The sequence below is a fragment of the Amblyraja radiata genome, unplaced genomic scaffold (genome assembly GCF_010909765.2).
Source record: "Amblyraja radiata isolate CabotCenter1 unplaced genomic scaffold, sAmbRad1.1.pri scaffold_1059_ctg1, whole genome shotgun sequence".
Classification (NCBI taxonomy): domain Eukaryota; kingdom Metazoa; phylum Chordata; class Chondrichthyes; order Rajiformes; family Rajidae; genus Amblyraja; species Amblyraja radiata.
This window is the reverse complement of record NW_022630241.1, coordinates 7,501-22,500: the sequence shown is the minus strand read 5'-3', so window position 1 is coordinate 22,500 and position 15,000 is coordinate 7,501. Positions and strand designations below refer to the sequence as shown.

The following is a 15,000-nucleotide window of genomic DNA, read 5'->3' as shown; positions in this document are numbered from 1 at the left end:
TCGGGTTCGGGTTCGGGTTCGGGTTCGGGTTCGGGTTCGGGTTCGGGTTCGGGTTCGGGTTCGGGTTCGGGTTCGGGTTCGGGTTCGGGTTCGGGTTCGGGTTCGGGTTCGGGTTCGGGTTCGGGTTCGGGTTCGGGTTCGGGTTCGGGTTCGGGTTCGGGTTCGGGTTCGGGTTCGGGTTCGGGTTCGGGTTCGGGTTCGGGTTCGGGTTCGGGTTCGGGTTCGGGTTCGGGTTCGGGTTCGGGTTCGGGTTCGGGTTCGGGTTCGGGTTCGGGTTCGGGTTCGGGTTCGGGTTCGGGTTCGGGTTCGGGTTCGGGTTCGGGTTCGGGTTCGGGTTCGGGTTCGGGTTCGGGTTCGGGTTCGGGTTCGGGTTCGGGTTCGGGTTCGGGTTCGGGTTCGGGTTCGGGTTCGGGTTCGGGTTCGGGTTCGGGTTCGGGTTCGGGTTCGGGTTCGGGTTCGGGTTCGGGTTCGGGTTCGGGTTCGGGTTCGGGTGAGGGTTCGGGTTAGGGTTCGGGTTCGGGTTCGGGTTCGGGTTCGGGTTCGGGTTCGGGTTCGGGTTCGGGTTCGGGTTCGGGTTCGGGTTCGGGTTCGGGTTCGGGTTCGGGTTCGGGTTCGGTTCGGGTTCGGGTTCGGGTTCGGGTTCGGGTTCGGGTTCGGGTTCGGGTTCGGGTTCGGGTTCGGGTTCGGGTTCGGGTTCGGGTTCGGGTTCGGGTTCGGGTTCGGGTTCGGGTTCGGGTTCGGGTTCGGGTTCGGGTTCGGGTTCGGGTTCGGGTTCGGGTTCGGGTTCGGGTTCGGGTTCGGGTTCGGGTTCGGGTTCGGGTTCGGGTTCGGGTTCGGGTTCGGGTTCGGGTTCGGGTTCGGGTTCGGGTTCGGGTTCGGGTTCGGGTTCGGGTTCGGGTTCGGGTTCGGGTTCGGGTTCGGGTTCGGGTTCGGGTTCGGGTTCGGGTTCGGGTTCGGGTTCGGGTTCGGGTTCGGGTTCGGGTTCGGGTTCGGGTTCGGGTTCGGGTTCGGGTTCGGGTTCGGGTTCGGGTTCGGGTTCGGGTTCGGGTTCGGGTTCGGGTTCGGGTTCGGGTTCGGGTTCGGGTTCGGGTTCGGGTTCGGGTTCGGGTTCGGGTTCGGGTTCGGGTTCGGGTTCGGGTTCGGGTTCGGGTTCGGGTTCGGGTTCGGGTTCGGGTTCGGGTTCGGGTTCGGGTTCGGGTTCGGGTTCGGGTTCGGGTTCGGGTTGGTTCGGGTTCGGGTTCGGGTTCGGGTTCGGGTTCGGGTTCGGGTTCGGGTTCGGGTTCGGGTTCGGGTTCGGGTTCGGGTTCGGGTTCGGGTTCGGGTTCGGGTTCGGGTTCGGGTTCGGGTTCGGGTTCGGGTTCGGGTTCGGGTTCGGGTTCGGGTTCGGGTTCGGGTTCGGGTTCGGGTTCGGGTTCGGGTTCGGGTTCGGGTTCGGGTTCGGGTTCGGGTTCGGGTTCGGGTTCGGGTTCGGGTTCGGGTTCGGGTTCGGGTTCGGGTTCGGGTTCGGGTTCGGGTTCGGGTTCGGGTTCGGGTTCGGGTTCGGGTTCGGGTTCGGGTTCGGGTTCGGGTTCGGGTTCGGGTTCGGGTTCGGGTTCGGGTTCGGGTTCGGGTTCGGGTTCGGGTTCGGGTTCGGGTTCGGGTTCGGGTTCGGGTTCGGGTTCGGGTTCGGGTTCGGGTTCGGGTTCGGGTTCGGGTTCGGGTTCGGGTTCGGGTTCGGGTTCGGGTTCGGGTTCGGGTTCGGGTTCGGGTTCGGGTTCGGGTTCGGGTTCGGGTTCGGGTTCGGGTTCGGGTTCGGGTTCGGGTTCGGGTTCGGGTTCGGGTTCGGGTTCGGGTTCGGGTTCGGGTTCGGGTTCGGGTTCGGGTTCGGGTTCGGGTTCGGGTTCGGGTTCGGGTTCGGGTTCGGGTTCGGGTTCGGGTTCGGGTTCGGGTTCGGGTTCGGGTTCGGGTTCGGGTTCGGGTTCGGGTTCGGGTTCGGGTTCGGGTTCGGGTTCGGGTTCGGGTTCGGGTTCGGGTTCGGGTTCGGGTTCGGGTTCGGGTTCGGGTTCGGGTTCGGGTTCGGGTTCGGGTTCGGGTTCGGGTTCGGGTTCGGGTTCGGGTTCGGGTTCGGGTTCGGGTTCGGGTTCGGGTTCGGGTTCGGGTTCGGGTTCGGGTTCGGGTTCGGGTTCGGGTTCGGGTTCGGGTTCGGGTTCGGGTTCGGGTTCGGGTTCGGGTTCGGGTTCGGGTTCGGGTTCGGGTTCGGGTTCGGGTTCGGGTTCGGGTTCGGGTTCGGGTTCGGGTTCGGGTTCGGGTTCGGGTTCGGGTTCGGGTTCGGGTTCGGGTTCGGGTTCGGGTTCGGGTTCGGGTTCGGGTTCGGGTTCGGGTTCGGGTTCGGGTTCGGGTTCGGGTTCGGGTTCGGGTTCGGGTTCGGGTTCGGGTTCGGGTTCGGGTTCGGGTTCGGGTTCGGGTTCGGGTTCGGGTTCGGGTTCGGGTTCGGGTTCGGGTTCGGGTTCGGGTTCGGGTTCGGGTTCGGGTTCGGGTTCGGGTTCGGGTTCGGGTTCGGGTTCGGGTTCGGGTTCGGGTTCGGGTTCGGGTTCGGGTTCGGGTTCGGGTTCGGGTTCGGGTTCGGGTTCGGGTTCGGGTTCGGGTTCGGGTTCGGGTTCGGGTTCGGGTTCGGGTTCGGGTTCGGGTTCGGGTTCGGGTTCGGGTTCGGGTTCGGGTTCGGGTTCGGGTTCGGGTTCGGGTTCGGGTTCGGGTTCGGGTTCGGGTTCGGGTTCGGGTTCGGGTTCGGGTTCGGGTTCGGGTTCGGGTTCGGGTTCGGGTTCGGGTTCGGGTTCGGGTTCGGGTTCGGGTTCGGGTTCGGGTTCGGGTTCGGGTTCGGGTTCGGGTTCGGGTTCGGGTTCGGGTTCGGGTTCGGGTTCGGGTTCGGGTTCGGGTTCGGGTTCGGGTTCGGGTTCGGGTTCGGGTTCGGGTTCGGGTTCGGGTTCGGGTTCGGGTTCGGGTTCGGGTTCGGGTTCGGGTTCGGGTTCGGGTTCGGGTTCGGGTTCGGGTTCGGGTTCGGGTTCGGGTTCGGGTTCGGGTTCGGGTTCGGGTTCGGGTTCGGGTTCGGGTTCGGGTTCGGGTTCGGGTTCGGGTTCGGGTTCGGGTTCGGGTTCGGGTTCGGGTTCGGGTTCGGGTTCGGGTTCGGGTTCGGGTTCGGGTTCGGGTTCGGGTTCGGGTTCGGGTTCGGGTTCGGGTTCGGGTTCGGGTTCGGGTTCGGGTTCGGGTTCGGGTTCGGGTTCGGGTTCGGGTTCGGGTTCGGGTTCGGGTTCGGGTTCGGGTTCGGGTTCGGGTTCGGGTTCGGGTTCGGGTTCGGGTTCGGGTTCGGGTTCGGGTTCGGGTTCGGGTTCGGGTTCGGGTTCGGGTTCGGGTTCGGGTTCGGGTTCGGGTTCGGGTTCGGGTTCGGGTTCGGGTTCGGGTTCGGGTTCGGGTTCGGGTTCGGGTTCGGGTTCGGGTTCGGGTTCGGGTTCGGGTTCGGGTTCGGGTTCGGGTTCGGGTTCGGGTTCGGGTTCGGGTTCGGGTTCGGGTTCGGGTTCGGGTTCGGGTTCGGGTTCGGGTTCGGGTTCGGGTTCGGGTTCGGGTTCGGGTTCGGGTTCGGGTTCGGGTTCGGGTTCGGGTTCGGGTTCGGGTTCGGGTTCGGGTTCGGGTTCGGGTTCGGGTTCGGGTTCGGGTTCGGGTTCGGGTTCGGGTTCGGGTTCGGGTTCGGGTTCGGGTTCGGGTTCGGGTTCGGGTTCGGGTTCGGGTTCGGGTTCGGGTTCGGGTTCGGGTTCGGGTTCGGGTTCGGGTTCGGGTTCGGGTTCGGGTTCGGGTTCGGGTTCGGGTTCGGGTTCGGGTTCGGGTTCGGGTTCGGGTTCGGGTTCGGGTTCGGGTTCGGGTTCGGGTTCGGGTTCGGGTTCGGGTTCGGGTTCGGGTTCGGGTTCGGGTTCGGGTTCGGGTTCGGGTTCGGGTTCGGGTTCGGGTTCGGGTTCGGGTTCGGGTTCGGGTTCGGGTTCGGGTTCGGGTTCGGGTTCGGGTTCGGGTTCGGGTTCGGGTTCGGGTTCGGGTTCGGGTTCGGGTTCGGGTTCGGGTTCGGGTTCGGGTTCGGGTTCGGGTTCGGGTTCGGGTTCGGGTTCGGGTTCGGGTTCGGGTTCGGGTTCGGGTTCGGGTTCGGGTTCGGGTTCGGGTTCGGGTTCGGGTTCGGGTTCGGGTTCGGGTTCGGGTTCGGGTTCGGGTTCGGGTTCGGGTTCGGGTTCGGGTTCGGGTTCGGGTTCGGGTTCGGGTTCGGGTTCGGGTTCGGGTTCGGGTTCGGGTTCGGGTTCGGGTTCGGGTTCGGGTTCGGGTTCGGGTTCGGGTTCGGGTTCGGGTTCGGGTTCGGGTTCGGGTTCGGGTTCGGGTTCGGGTTCGGGTTCGGGTTCGGGTTCGGGTTCGGGTTCGGGTTCGGGTTCGGGTTCGGGTTCGGGTTCGGGTTCGGGTTCGGGTTCGGGTTCGGGTTCGGGTTCGGGTTCGGGTTCGGGTTCGGGTTCGGGTTCGGGTTCGGGTTCGGGTTCGGGTTCGGGTTCGGGTTCGGGTTCGGGTTCGGGTTCGGGTTCGGGTTCGGGTTCGGGTTCGGGTTCGGGTTCGGGTTCGGGTTCGGGTTCGGGTTCGGGTTCGGGTTCGGGTTCGGGTTCGGGTTCGGGTTCGGGTTCGGGTTCGGGTTCGGGTTCGGGTTCGGGTTCGGGTTCGGGTTCGGGTTCGGGTTCGGGTTCGGGTTCGGGTTCGGGTTCGGGTTCGGGTTCGGGTTCGGGTTCGGGTTCGGGTTCGGGTTCGGGTTCGGGTTCGGGTTCGGGTTCGGGTTCGGGTTCGGGTTCGGGTTCGGGTTCGGGTTCGGGTTCGGGTTCGGGTTCGGGTTCGGGTTCGGGTTCGGGTTCGGGTTCGGGTTCGGGTTCGGGTTCGGGTTCGGGTTCGGGTTCGGGTTCGGGTTCGGGTTCGGGTTCGGGTTCGGGTTCGGGTTCGGGTTCGGGTTCGGGTTCGGGTTCGGGTTCGGGTTCGGGTTCGGGTTCGGGTTCGGGTTCGGGTTCGGGTTCGGGTTCGGGTTCGGGTTCGGGTTCGGGTTCGGGTTCGGGTTCGGGTTCGGGTTCGGGTTCGGGTTCGGGTTCGGGTTCGGGTTCGGGTTCGGGTTCGGGTTCGGGTTCGGGTTCGGGTTCGGGTTCGGGTTCGGGTTCGGGTTCGGGTTCGGGTTCGGGTTCGGGTTCGGGTTCGGGTTCGGGTTCGGGTTCGGGTTCGGGTTCGGGTTCGGGTTCGGGTTCGGGTTCGGGTTCGGGTTCGGGTTCGGGTTCGGGTTCGGGTTCGGGTTCGGGTTCGGGTTCGGGTTCGGGTTCGGGTTCGGGTTCGGGTTCGGGTTCGGGTTCGGGTTCGGGTTCGGGTTCGGGTTCGGGTTCGGGTTCGGGTTCGGGTTCGGGTTCGGGTTCGGGTTCGGGTTCGGGTTCGGGTTCGGGTTCGGGTTCGGGTTCGGGTTCGGGTTCGGGTTCGGGTTCGGGTTCGGGTTCGGGTTCGGGTTCGGGTTCGGGTTCGGGTTCGGGTTCGGGTTCGGGTTCGGGTTCGGGTTCGGGTTCGGGTTCGGGTTCGGGTTCGGGTTCGGGTTCGGGTTCGGGTTCGGGTTCGGGTTCGGGTTCGGGTTCGGGTTCGGGTTCGGGTTCGGGTTCGGGTTCGGGTTCGGGTTCGGGTTCGGGTTCGGGTTCGGGTTCGGGTTCGGGTTCGGGTTCGGGTTCGGGTTCGGGTTCGGGTTCGGGTTCGGGTTCGGGTTCGGGTTCGGGTTCGGGTTCGGGTTCGGGTTCGGGTTCGGGTTCGGGTTCGGGTTCGGGTTCGGGTTCGGGTTCGGGTTCGGGTTCGGGTTCGGGTTCGGGTTCGGGTTCGGGTTCGGGTTCGGGTTCGGGTTCGGGTTCGGGTTCGGGTTCGGGTTCGGGTTCGGGTTCGGGTTCGGGTTCGGGTTCGGGTTCGGGTTCGGGTTCGGGTTCGGGTTCGGGTTCGGGTTCGGGTTCGGGTTCGGGTTCGGGTTCGGGTTCGGGTTCGGGTTCGGGTTCGGGTTCGGGTTCGGGTTCGGGTTCGGGTTCGGGTTCGGGTTCGGGTTCGGGTTCGGGTTCGGGTTCGGGTTCGGGTTCGGGTTCGGGTTCGGGTTCGGGTTCGGGTTCGGGTTCGGGTTCGGGTTCGGGTTCGGGTTCGGGTTCGGGTTCGGGTTCGGGTTCGGGTTCGGGTTCGGGTTCGGGTTCGGGTTCGGGTTCGGGTTCGGGTTCGGGTTCGGGTTCGGGTTCGGGTTCGGGTTCGGGTTCGGGTTCGGGTTCGGGTTCGGGTTCGGGTTCGGGTTCGGGTTCGGGTTCGGGTTCGGGTTCGGGTTCGGGTTCGGGTTCGGGTTCGGGTTCGGGTTCGGGTTCGGGTTCGGGTTCGGGTTCGGGTTCGGGTTCGGGTTCGGGTTCGGGTTCGGGTTCGGGTTCGGGTTCGGGTTCGGGTTCGGGTTCGGGTTCGGGTTCGGGTTCGGGTTCGGGTTCGGGTTCGGGTTCGGGTTCGGGTTCGGGTTCGGGTTCGGGTTCGGGTTCGGGTTCGGGTTCGGGTTCGGGTTCGGGTTCGGGTTCGGGTTCGGGTTCGGGTTCGGGTTCGGGTTCGGGTTCGGGTTCGGGTTCGGGTTCGGGTTCGGGTTCGGGTTCGGGTTCGGGTTCGGGTTCGGGTTCGGGTTCGGGTTCGGGTTCGGGTTCGGGTTCGGGTTCGGGTTCGGGTTCGGGTTCGGGTTCGGGTTCGGGTTCGGGTTCGGGTTCGGGTTCGGGTTCGGGTTCGGGTTCGGGTTCGGGTTCGGGTTCGGGTTCGGGTTCGGGTTCGGGTTCGGGTTCGGGTTCGGGTTCGGGTTCGGGTTCGGGTTCGGGTTCGGGTTCGGGTTCGGGTTCGGGTTCGGGTTCGGGTTCGGGTTCGGGTTCGGGTTCGGGTTCGGGTTCGGGTTCGGGTTCGGGTTCGGGTTCGGGTTCGGGTTCGGGTTCGGGTTCGGGTTCGGGTTCGGGTTCGGGTTCGGGTTCGGGTTCGGGTTCGGGTTCGGGTTCGGGTTCGGGTTCGGGTTCGGGTTCGGGTTCGGGTTCGGGTTCGGGTTCGGGGTCGGGTTCGGGTTCGGGTTCGGGTTCGGGTTCGGGTTCGGGTTCGGGGTCGGGTTCGGGTTCGGGTTCGGGTTCGGGTTCGGGTTCGGGTTCGGGTTCGGGTTCGGGTTCGGGTTCGGGTTCGGGTTCGGGTTCGGGTTCGGGTTCGGGTTCGGGTTCGGGTTCGGGTTCGGGTTCGGGTTCGGGTTCGGGTTCGGGTTCGGGTTCGGGTTCGGGTTCGGGTTCGGGTTCGGGTTCGGGTTCGGGTTCGGGTTCGGGTTCGGGTTCGGGTTCGGGTTCGGGTTCGGGTTCGGGTTCGGGTTCGGGTTCGGGTTCGGGTTCGGGTTCGGGTTCGGGTTCGGGTTCGGGTTCGGGTTCGGGTTCGGGTTCGGGTTCGGGTTCGGGTTCGGGTTCGGGTTCGGGTTCGGGTTCGGGTTCGGGTTCGGGTTCGGGTTCGGGTTCGGGTTCGGGTTCGGGTTCGGGTTCGGGTTCGGGTTCGGGTTCGGGTTCGGGTTCGGGTTCGGGTTCGGGTTCGGGTTCGGGTTCGGGTTCGGGTTCGGGTTCGGGTTCGGGTTCGGGTTCGGGTTCGGGTTCGGGTTCGGGTTCGGGTTCGGGTTCGGGTTCGGGTTCGGGTTCGGGTTCGGGTTCGGGTTCGGGTTCGGGTTCGGGTTCGGGTTCGGGTTCGGGTTCGGGTTCGGGTTCGGGTTCGGGTTCGGGTTCGGGTTCGGGTTCGGGTTCGGGTTCGGGTTCGGGTTCGGGTTCGGGTTCGGGTTCGGGTTCGGGTTCGGGTTCGGGTTCGGGTTCGGGTTCGGGTTCGGGTTCGGGTTCGGGTTCGGGTTCGGGTTCGGGTTCGGGTTCGGGTTCGGGTTCGGGTTCGGGTTCGGGTTCGGGTTCGGGTTCGGGTTCGGGTTCGGGTTCGGGTTCGGGTTCGGGTTCGGGTTCGGGTTCGGGTTCGGGTTCGGGTTCGGGTTCGGGTTCGGGTTCGGGTTCGGGTTCGGGTTCGGGTTCGGGTTCGGGTTCGGGTTCGGGTTCGGGTTCGGGTTCGGGTTCGGGTTCGGGTTCGGGTTCGGGTTCGGGTTCGGGTTCGGGTTCGGGTTCGGGTTCGGGTTCGGGTTCGGGTTCGGGTTCGGGTTCGGGTTCGGGTTCGGGTTCGGGTTCGGGTTCGGGTTCGGGTTCGGGTTCGGGTTCGGGTTCGGGTTCGGGTTCGGGTTCGGGTTCGGGTTCGGGTTCGGGTTCGGGTTCGGGTTCGGGTTCGGGTTCGGGTTCGGGTTCGGGTTCGGGTTCGGGTTCGGGTTCGGGTTCGGGTTCGGGTTCGGGTTCGGGTTCGGGTTCGGGTTCGGGTTCGGGTTCGGGTTCGGGTTCGGGTTCGGGTTCGGGTTCGGGTTCGGGTTCGGGTTCGGGTTCGGGTTCGGGTTCGGGTTCGGGTTCGGGTTCGGGTTCGGGTTCGGGTTCGGGTTCGGGTTCGGGTTCGGGTTCGGGTTCGGGTTCGGGTTCGGGTTCGGGTTCGGGTTCGGGTTCGGGTTCGGGTTCGGGTTCGGGTTCGGGTTCGGGTTCGGGTTCGGGTTCGGGTTCGGGTTCGGGTTCGGGTTCGGGTTCGGGTTCGGGTTCGGGTTCGGGTTCGGGTTCGGGTTCGGGTTCGGGTTCGGGTTCGGGTTCGGGTTCGGGTTCGGGTTCGGGTTCGGGTTCGGGTTCGGGTTCGGGTTCGGGTTCGGGTTCGGGTTCGGGTTCGGGTTCGGGTTCGGGTTCGGGTTCGGGTTCGGGTTCGGGTTCGGGTTCGGGTTCGGGTTCGGGTTCGGGTTCGGGTTCGGGTTCGGGTTCGGGTTCGGGTTCGGGTTCGGGTTCGGGTTCGGGTTCGGGTTCGGGTTCGGGTTCGGGTTCGGGTTCGGGTTCGGGTTCGGGTTCGGGTTCGGGTTCGGGTTCGGGTTCGGGTTCGGGTTCGGGTTCGGGTTCGGGTTCGGGTTCGGGTTCGGGTTCGGGTTCGGGTTCGGGTTCGGGTTCGGGTTCGGGTTCGGGTTCGGGTTCGGGTTCGGGTTCGGGTTCGGGTTCGGGTTCGGGTTCGGGTTCGGGTTCGGGTTCGGGTTCGGGTTCGGGTTCGGGTTCGGGTTCGGGTTCGGGTTCGGGTTCGGGTTCGGGTTCGGGTTCGGGTTCGGGTTCGGGTTCGGGTTCGGGTTCGGGTTCGGGTTCGGGTTCGGGTTCGGGTTCGGGTTCGGGTTCGGGTTCGGGTTCGGGTTCGGGTTCGGGTTCGGGTTCGGGTTCGGGTTCGGGTTCGGGTTCGGGTTCGGGTTCGGGTTCGGGTTCGGGTTCGGGTTCGGGTTCGGGTTCGGGTTCGGGTTCGGGTTCGGGTTCGGGTTCGGGTTCGGGTTCGGGTTCGGGTTCGGGTTCGGGTTCGGGTTCGGGTTCGGGTTCGGGTTCGGGTTCGGGTTCGGGTTCGGGTTCGGGTTCGGGTTCGGGTTCGGGTTCGGGTTCGGGTTCGGGTTCGGGTTCGGGTTCGGGTTCGGGTTCGGGTTCGGGTTCGGGTTCGGGTTCGGGTTCGGGTTCGGGTTCGGGTTCGGGTTCGGGTTCGGGTTCGGGTTCGGGTTCGGGTTCGGGTTCGGGTTCGGGTTCGGGTTCGGGTTCGGGTTCGGGTTCGGGTTCGGGTTCGGGTTCGGGTTCGGGTTCGGGTTCGGGTTCGGGTTCGGGTTCGGGTTCGGGTTCGGGTTCGGGTTCGGGTTCGGGTTCGGGTTCGGGTTCGGGTTCGGGTTCGGGTTCGGGTTCGGGTTCGGGTTCGGGTTCGGGTTCGGGTTCGGGTTCGGGTTCGGGTTCGGGTTCGGGTTCGGGTTCGGGTTCGGGTTCGGGTTCGGGTTCGGGTTCGGGTTCGGGTTCGGGTTCGGGTTCGGGTTCGGGTTCGGGTTCGGGTTCGGGTTCGGGTTCGGGTTCGGGTTCGGGTTCGGGTTCGGGTTCGGGTTCGGGTTCGGGTTCGGGTTCGGGTTCGGGTTCGGGTTCGGGTTCGGGTTCGGGTTCGGGTTCGGGTTCGGGTTCGGGTTCGGGTTCGGGTTCGGGTTCGGGTTCGGGTTCGGGTTCGGGTTCGGGTTCGGGTTCGGGTTCGGGTTCGGGTTCGGGTTCGGGTTCGGGTTCGGGTTCGGGTTCGGGTTCGGGTTCGGGTTCGGGTTCGGGTTCGGGTTCGGGTTCGGGTTCGGGTTCGGGTTCGGGTTCGGGTTCGGGTTCGGGTTCGGGTTCGGGTTCGGGTTCGGGTTCGGGTTCGGGTTCGGGTTCGGGTTCGGGTTCGGGTTCGGGTTCGGGTTCGGGTTCGGGTTCGGGTTCGGGTTCGGGTTCGGGTTCGGGTTCGGGTTCGGGTTCGGGTTCGGGTTCGGGTTCGGGTTCGGGTTCGGGTTCGGGTTCGGGTTCGGGTTCGGGTTCGGGTTCGGGTTCGGGTTCGGGTTCGGGTTCGGGTTCGGGTTCGGGTTCGGGTTCGGGTTCGGGTTCGGGTTCGGGTTCGGGTTCGGGTTCGGGTTCGGGTTCGGGTTCGGGTTCGGGTTCGGGTTCGGGTTCGGGTTCGGGTTCGGGTTCGGGTTCGGGTTCGGGTTCGGGTTCGGGTTCGGGTTCGGGTTCGGGTTCGGGTTCGGGTTCGGGTTCGGGTTCGGGTTCGGGTTCGGGTTCGGGTTCGGGTTCGGGTTCGGGTTCGGGTTCGGGTTCGGGTTCGGGTTCGGGTTCGGGTTCGGGTTCGGGTTCGGGTTCGGGTTCGGGTTCGGGTTCGGGTTCGGGTTCGGGTTCGGGTTCGGGTTCGGGTTCGGGTTCGGGTTCGGGTTCGGGTTCGGGTTCGGGTTCGGGTTCGGGTTCGGGTTCGGGTTCGGGTTCGGGTTCGGGTTCGGGTTCGGGTTCGGGTTCGGGTTCGGGTTCGGGTTCGGGTTCGGGTTCGGGTTCGGGTTCGGGTTCGGGTTCGGGTTCGGGTTCGGGTTCGGGTTCGGGTTCGGGTTCGGGTTCGGGTTCGGGTTCGGGTTCGGGTTCGGGTTCGGGTTCGGGTTCGGGTTCGGGTTCGGGTTCGGGTTCGGGTTCGGGTTCGGGTTCGGGTTCGGGTTCGGGTTCGGGTTCGGGTTCGGGTTCGGGTTCGGGTTCGGGTTCGGGTTCGGGTCGGGTTCGGGTTCGGGTTCGGGTTCGGGTTCGGGTTCGGGTTCGGGTTCGGGTTCGGGTTCGGGTTCGGGTTCGGGTTCGGGTTCGGGTTCGGGTTCGGGTTCGGGGGTTCGGGTTCGGGTTCGGGTTCGGGTTCGGGTTCGGGTTCGGGTTCGGGTTCGGGTTCGGGTTCGGGTTCGGGTTCGGGTTCGGGTTCGGGTTCGGGTTCGGGTTCGGGTTCGGGTTCGGGTTCGGGTTCGGGTTCGGGTTCGGGTTCGGGTTCGGGTTCGGGTTCGGGTTCGGGTTCGGGTTCGGGTTCGGGTTCGGGTTCGGGTTCGGGTTCGGGTTCGGGTTCGGGTTCGGGTTCGGGTTCGGGTTCGGGTTCGGGTTCGGGTTCGGGTTCGGGTTCGGGTTCGGGTTCGGGTTCGGGTTCGGGTTCGGGTTCGGGTTCGGGTTCGGGTTCGGGTTCGGGTTCGGGTTCGGGTTCGGGTTCGGGTTCGGGTTCGGGTTCGGGTTCGGGTTCGGGTTCGGGTTCGGGTTCGGGTTCGGGTTCGGGTTCGGGTTCGGGTTCGGGTTCGGGTTCGGGTTCGGGTTCGGGTTCGGGTTCGGGTTCGGGTTCGGGTTCGGGTTCGGGTTCGGGTTCGGGTTCGGGTTCGGGTTCGGGGGTTCGGGTTCGGGTTCGGGTTCGGGTTCGGGTTCGGGTTCGGGTTCGGGTTCGGGTTCGGGTTCGGGTTCGGGTTCGGGTTCGGGTTCGGGTTCGGGTTCGGGTTCGGGTTCGGGTTCGGGTTCGGGTTCGGGTTCGGGTTCGGGTTCGGGTTCGGGTTCGGGTTCGGGTTCGGGTTCGGGTTCGGGTTCGGGTTCGGGTTCGGGTTCGGGTTCGGGTTCGGGTTCGGGTTCGGGTTCGGGTTCGGGTTCGGGTTCGGGTTCGGGTTCGGGTTCGGGTTCGGGTTCGGGTTCGGGTTCGGGTTCGGGTTCGGGTTCGGGTTCGGGTTCGGGTTCGGGTTCGGGTTCGGGTTCGGGTTCGGGTTCGGGTTCGGGTTCGGGTTCGGGTTCGGGTTCGGGTTCGGGTTCGGGTTCGGGTTCGGGTTCGGGTTCGGGTTCGGGTTCGGGTTCGGGTTCGGGTTCGGGTTCGGGTTCGGGTTCGGGTTCGGGTTCGGGTTCGGGTTCGGGTTCGGGTTCGGGTTCGGGTTCGGGTTCGGGTTCGGGTTCGGGTTCGGGTTCGGGTTCGGGTTCGGGTTCGGGTTCGGGTTCGGGTTCGGGTTCGGGTTCGGGTTCGGGTTCGGGTTCGGGTTCGGGTTCGGGTTCGGGTTCGGGTTCGGGTTCGGGTTCGGGTTCGGGTTCGGGTTCGGGTTCGGGTTCGGGTTCGGGTTCGGGTTCGGGTTCGGGTTCGGGTTCGGGTTCGGGTTCGGGTTCGGGTTCGGGTTCGGGTTCGGGTTCGGGTTCGGGTTCGGGTTCGGGTTCGGGTTCGGGTTCGGGTTCGGGTTCGGGTTCGGGTTCGGGTTCGGGTTCGGGTTCGGGTTCGGGTTCGGGTTCGGGTTCGGGTTCGGGTTCGGGTTCGGGTTCGGGTTCGGGTTCGGGTTCGGGTTCGGGTTCGGGTTCGGGTTCGGGTTCGGGTTCGGGTTCGGGTTCGGGTTCGGGTTCGGGTTCGGGTTCGGGTTCGGGTTCGGGTTCGGGTTCGGGTTCGGGTTCGGGTTCGGGTTCGGGTTCGGGTTCGGGTTCGGGTTCGGGTTCGGGTTCGGGTTCGGGTTCGGGTTCGGGTTCGGGTTCGGGTTCGGGTTCGGGTTCGGGTTCGGGTTCGGGTTCGGGTTCGGGTTCGGGTTCGGGTTCGGGTTCGGGTTCGGGTTCGGGTTCGGGTTCGGGTTCGGGTTCGGGTTCGGGTTCGGGTTCGGGTTCGGGTTCGGGTTCGGGTTCGGGTTCGGGTTCGGGTTCGGGTTCGGGTTCGGGTTCGGGTTCGGGTTCGGGTTCGGGTTCGGGTTCGGGTTCGGGTTCGGGTTCGGGTTCGGGTTCGGGTTCGGGTTCGGGTTCGGGTTCGGGTTCGGGTTCGGGTTCGGGTTCGGGTTCGGGTTCGGGTTCGGGTTCGGGTTCGGGTTCGGGTTCGGGTTCGGGTTCGGGTTCGGGTTCGGGTTCGGGTTCGGGTTCGGGTTCGGGTTCGGGTTCGGGTTCGGGTTCGGGTTCGGGTTCGGGTTCGGGTTCGGGTTCGGGTTCGGGTTCGGGTTCGGGTTCGGGTTCGGGTTCGGGTTCGGGTTCGGGTTCGGGTTCGGGTTCGGGTTCGGGTTCGGGTTCGGGTTCGGGTTCGGGTTCGGGTTCGGGTTCGGGTTCGGGTTCGGGTTCGGGTTCGGGTTCGGGTTCGGGTTCGGGTTCGGGTTCGGGTTCGGGTTCGGGTTCGGGTTCGGGTTCGGGTTCGGGTTCGGGTTCGGGTTCGGGTTCGGGTTCGGGTTCGGGTTCGGGTTCGGGTTCGGGTTCGGGTTCGGGTTCGGGTTCGGGTTCGGGTTCGGGTTCGGGTTCGGGTTCGGGTTCGGGTTCGGGTTCGGGTTCGGGTTCGGGTTCGGGTTCGGGTTCGGGTTCGGGTTCGGGTTCGGGTTCGGGTTCGGGTTCGGGTTCGGGTTCGGGTTCGGGTTCGGGTTCGGGTTCGGGTTCGGGTTCGGGTTCGGGTTCGGGTTCGGGTTCGGGTTCGGGTTCGGGTTCGGGTTCGGGTTCGGGTTCGGGTTCGGGTTCGGGTTCGGGTTCGGGTTCGGGTTCGGGTTCGGGTTCGGGTTCGGGTTCGGGTTCGGGTTCGGGTTCGGGTTCGGGTTCGGGTTCGGGTTCGGGTTCGGGTTCGGGTTCGGGTTCGGGTTCGGGTTCGGGTTCGGGTTCGGGTTCGGGTTCGGGTTCGGGTTCGGGTTCGGGTTCGGGTTCGGGTTCGGGTTCGGGTTCGGGTTCGGGTTCGGGTTCGGGTTCGGGTTCGGGTTCGGGTTCGGGTTCGGGTTCGGGTTCGGGTTCGGGTTCGGGTTCGGGTTCGGGTTCGGGTTCGGGTTCGGGTTCGGGTTCGGGTTCGGGTTCGGGTTCGGGTTCGGGTTCGGGTTCGGGTTCGGGTTCGGGTTCGGGTTCGGGTTCGGGTTCGGGTTCGGGTTCGGGTTCGGGTTCGGGTTCGGGTTCGGGTTCGGGTTCGGGTTCGGGTTCGGGTTCGGGTTCGGGTTCGGGTTCGGGTTCGGGTTCGGGTTCGGGTTCGGGTTCGGGTTCGGGTTCGGGTTCGGGTTCGGGTTCGGGTTCGGGTTCGGGTTCGGGTTCGGGTTCGGGTTCGGGTTCGGGTTCGGGTTCGGGTTCGGGTTCGGGTTCGGGTTCGGGTTCGGGTTCGGGTTCGGGTTCGGGTTCGGGTTCGGGTTCGGGTTCGGGTTCGGGTTCGGGTTCGGGTTCGGGTTCGGGTTCGGGTTCGGGTTCGGGTTCGGGTTCGGGTTCGGGTTCGGGTTCGGGTTCGGGTTCGGGTTCGGGTTCGGGTTCGGGTTCGGGTTCGGGTTCGGGTTCGGGTTCGGGTTCGGGTTCGGGTTCGGGTTCGGGTTCGGGTTCGGGTTCGGGTTCGGGTTCGGGTTCGGGTTCGGGTTCGGGTTCGGGTTCGGGTTCGGGTTCGGGTTCGGGTTCGGGTTCGGGTTCGGGTTCGGGTTCGGGTTCGGGTTCGGGTTCGGGTTCGGGTTCGGGTTCGGGTTCGGGTTCGGGTTCGGGTTCGGGTTCGGGTTCGGGTTCGGGTTCGGGTTCGGGTTCGGGTTCGGGTTCGGGTTCGGGTTCGGGTTCGGGTTCGGGTTCGGGTTCGGGTTCGGGTTCGGGTTCGGGTTCGGGTTCGGGTTCGGGTTCGGGT

The 15,000-nt window shown here is 66.7% G+C and overlaps 4 protein-coding genes across 4 annotated transcripts in view; all 4 read right to left on the bottom strand.

Moving 5' to 3' along the window:
- LOC116969712 (titin-like) overlaps positions 1-11,706 on the bottom strand; it is a gene marked incomplete at both ends in the record, with an annotated part of 12,149 nt that extends 443 nt beyond the window's left edge. Inside the window, 4 exon segments of the mRNA XM_033016494.1 lie at positions 1-613; positions 616-1,228; positions 1,230-10,960; positions 11,292-11,706. The exon segment at positions 1-613 is cut by the window's left edge and continues 137 nt beyond it. Coding sequence (XP_032872385.1) covers positions 1-613; positions 616-1,228; positions 1,230-10,960; positions 11,292-11,706 — 11,372 coding nt within the window.
- Positions 11,707-12,122: 416 nt separating this feature from the next.
- On the bottom strand, positions 12,123-13,244 carry LOC116969715 (vegetative cell wall protein gp1-like; the record flags this gene model as incomplete). The annotated part of the gene is made up of 1 exon (XM_033016496.1): positions 12,123-13,244. A coding segment is annotated over one exon (1,122 nt), but the record flags the coding sequence as incomplete, so codon positions are not given.
- Positions 13,245-13,586: 342 nt separating this feature from the next.
- LOC116969716 (vegetative cell wall protein gp1-like) lies at positions 13,587-14,726 on the bottom strand (the record flags this gene model as incomplete). The annotated part of the gene is made up of 1 exon (XM_033016497.1): positions 13,587-14,726. A coding segment is annotated over one exon (1,140 nt), but the record flags the coding sequence as incomplete, so codon positions are not given.
- A 108-nt stretch (positions 14,727-14,834) lies between these two features.
- LOC116969717 (vegetative cell wall protein gp1-like) overlaps positions 14,835-15,000 on the bottom strand; it is a gene marked incomplete at both ends in the record, with an annotated part of 1,122 nt that continues 956 nt past the window's right edge. Inside the window, one exon of the mRNA XM_033016499.1 lies at positions 14,835-15,000. This exon is cut by the window's right edge and continues 956 nt beyond it. Coding sequence (XP_032872390.1) covers positions 14,835-15,000 — 166 coding nt within the window.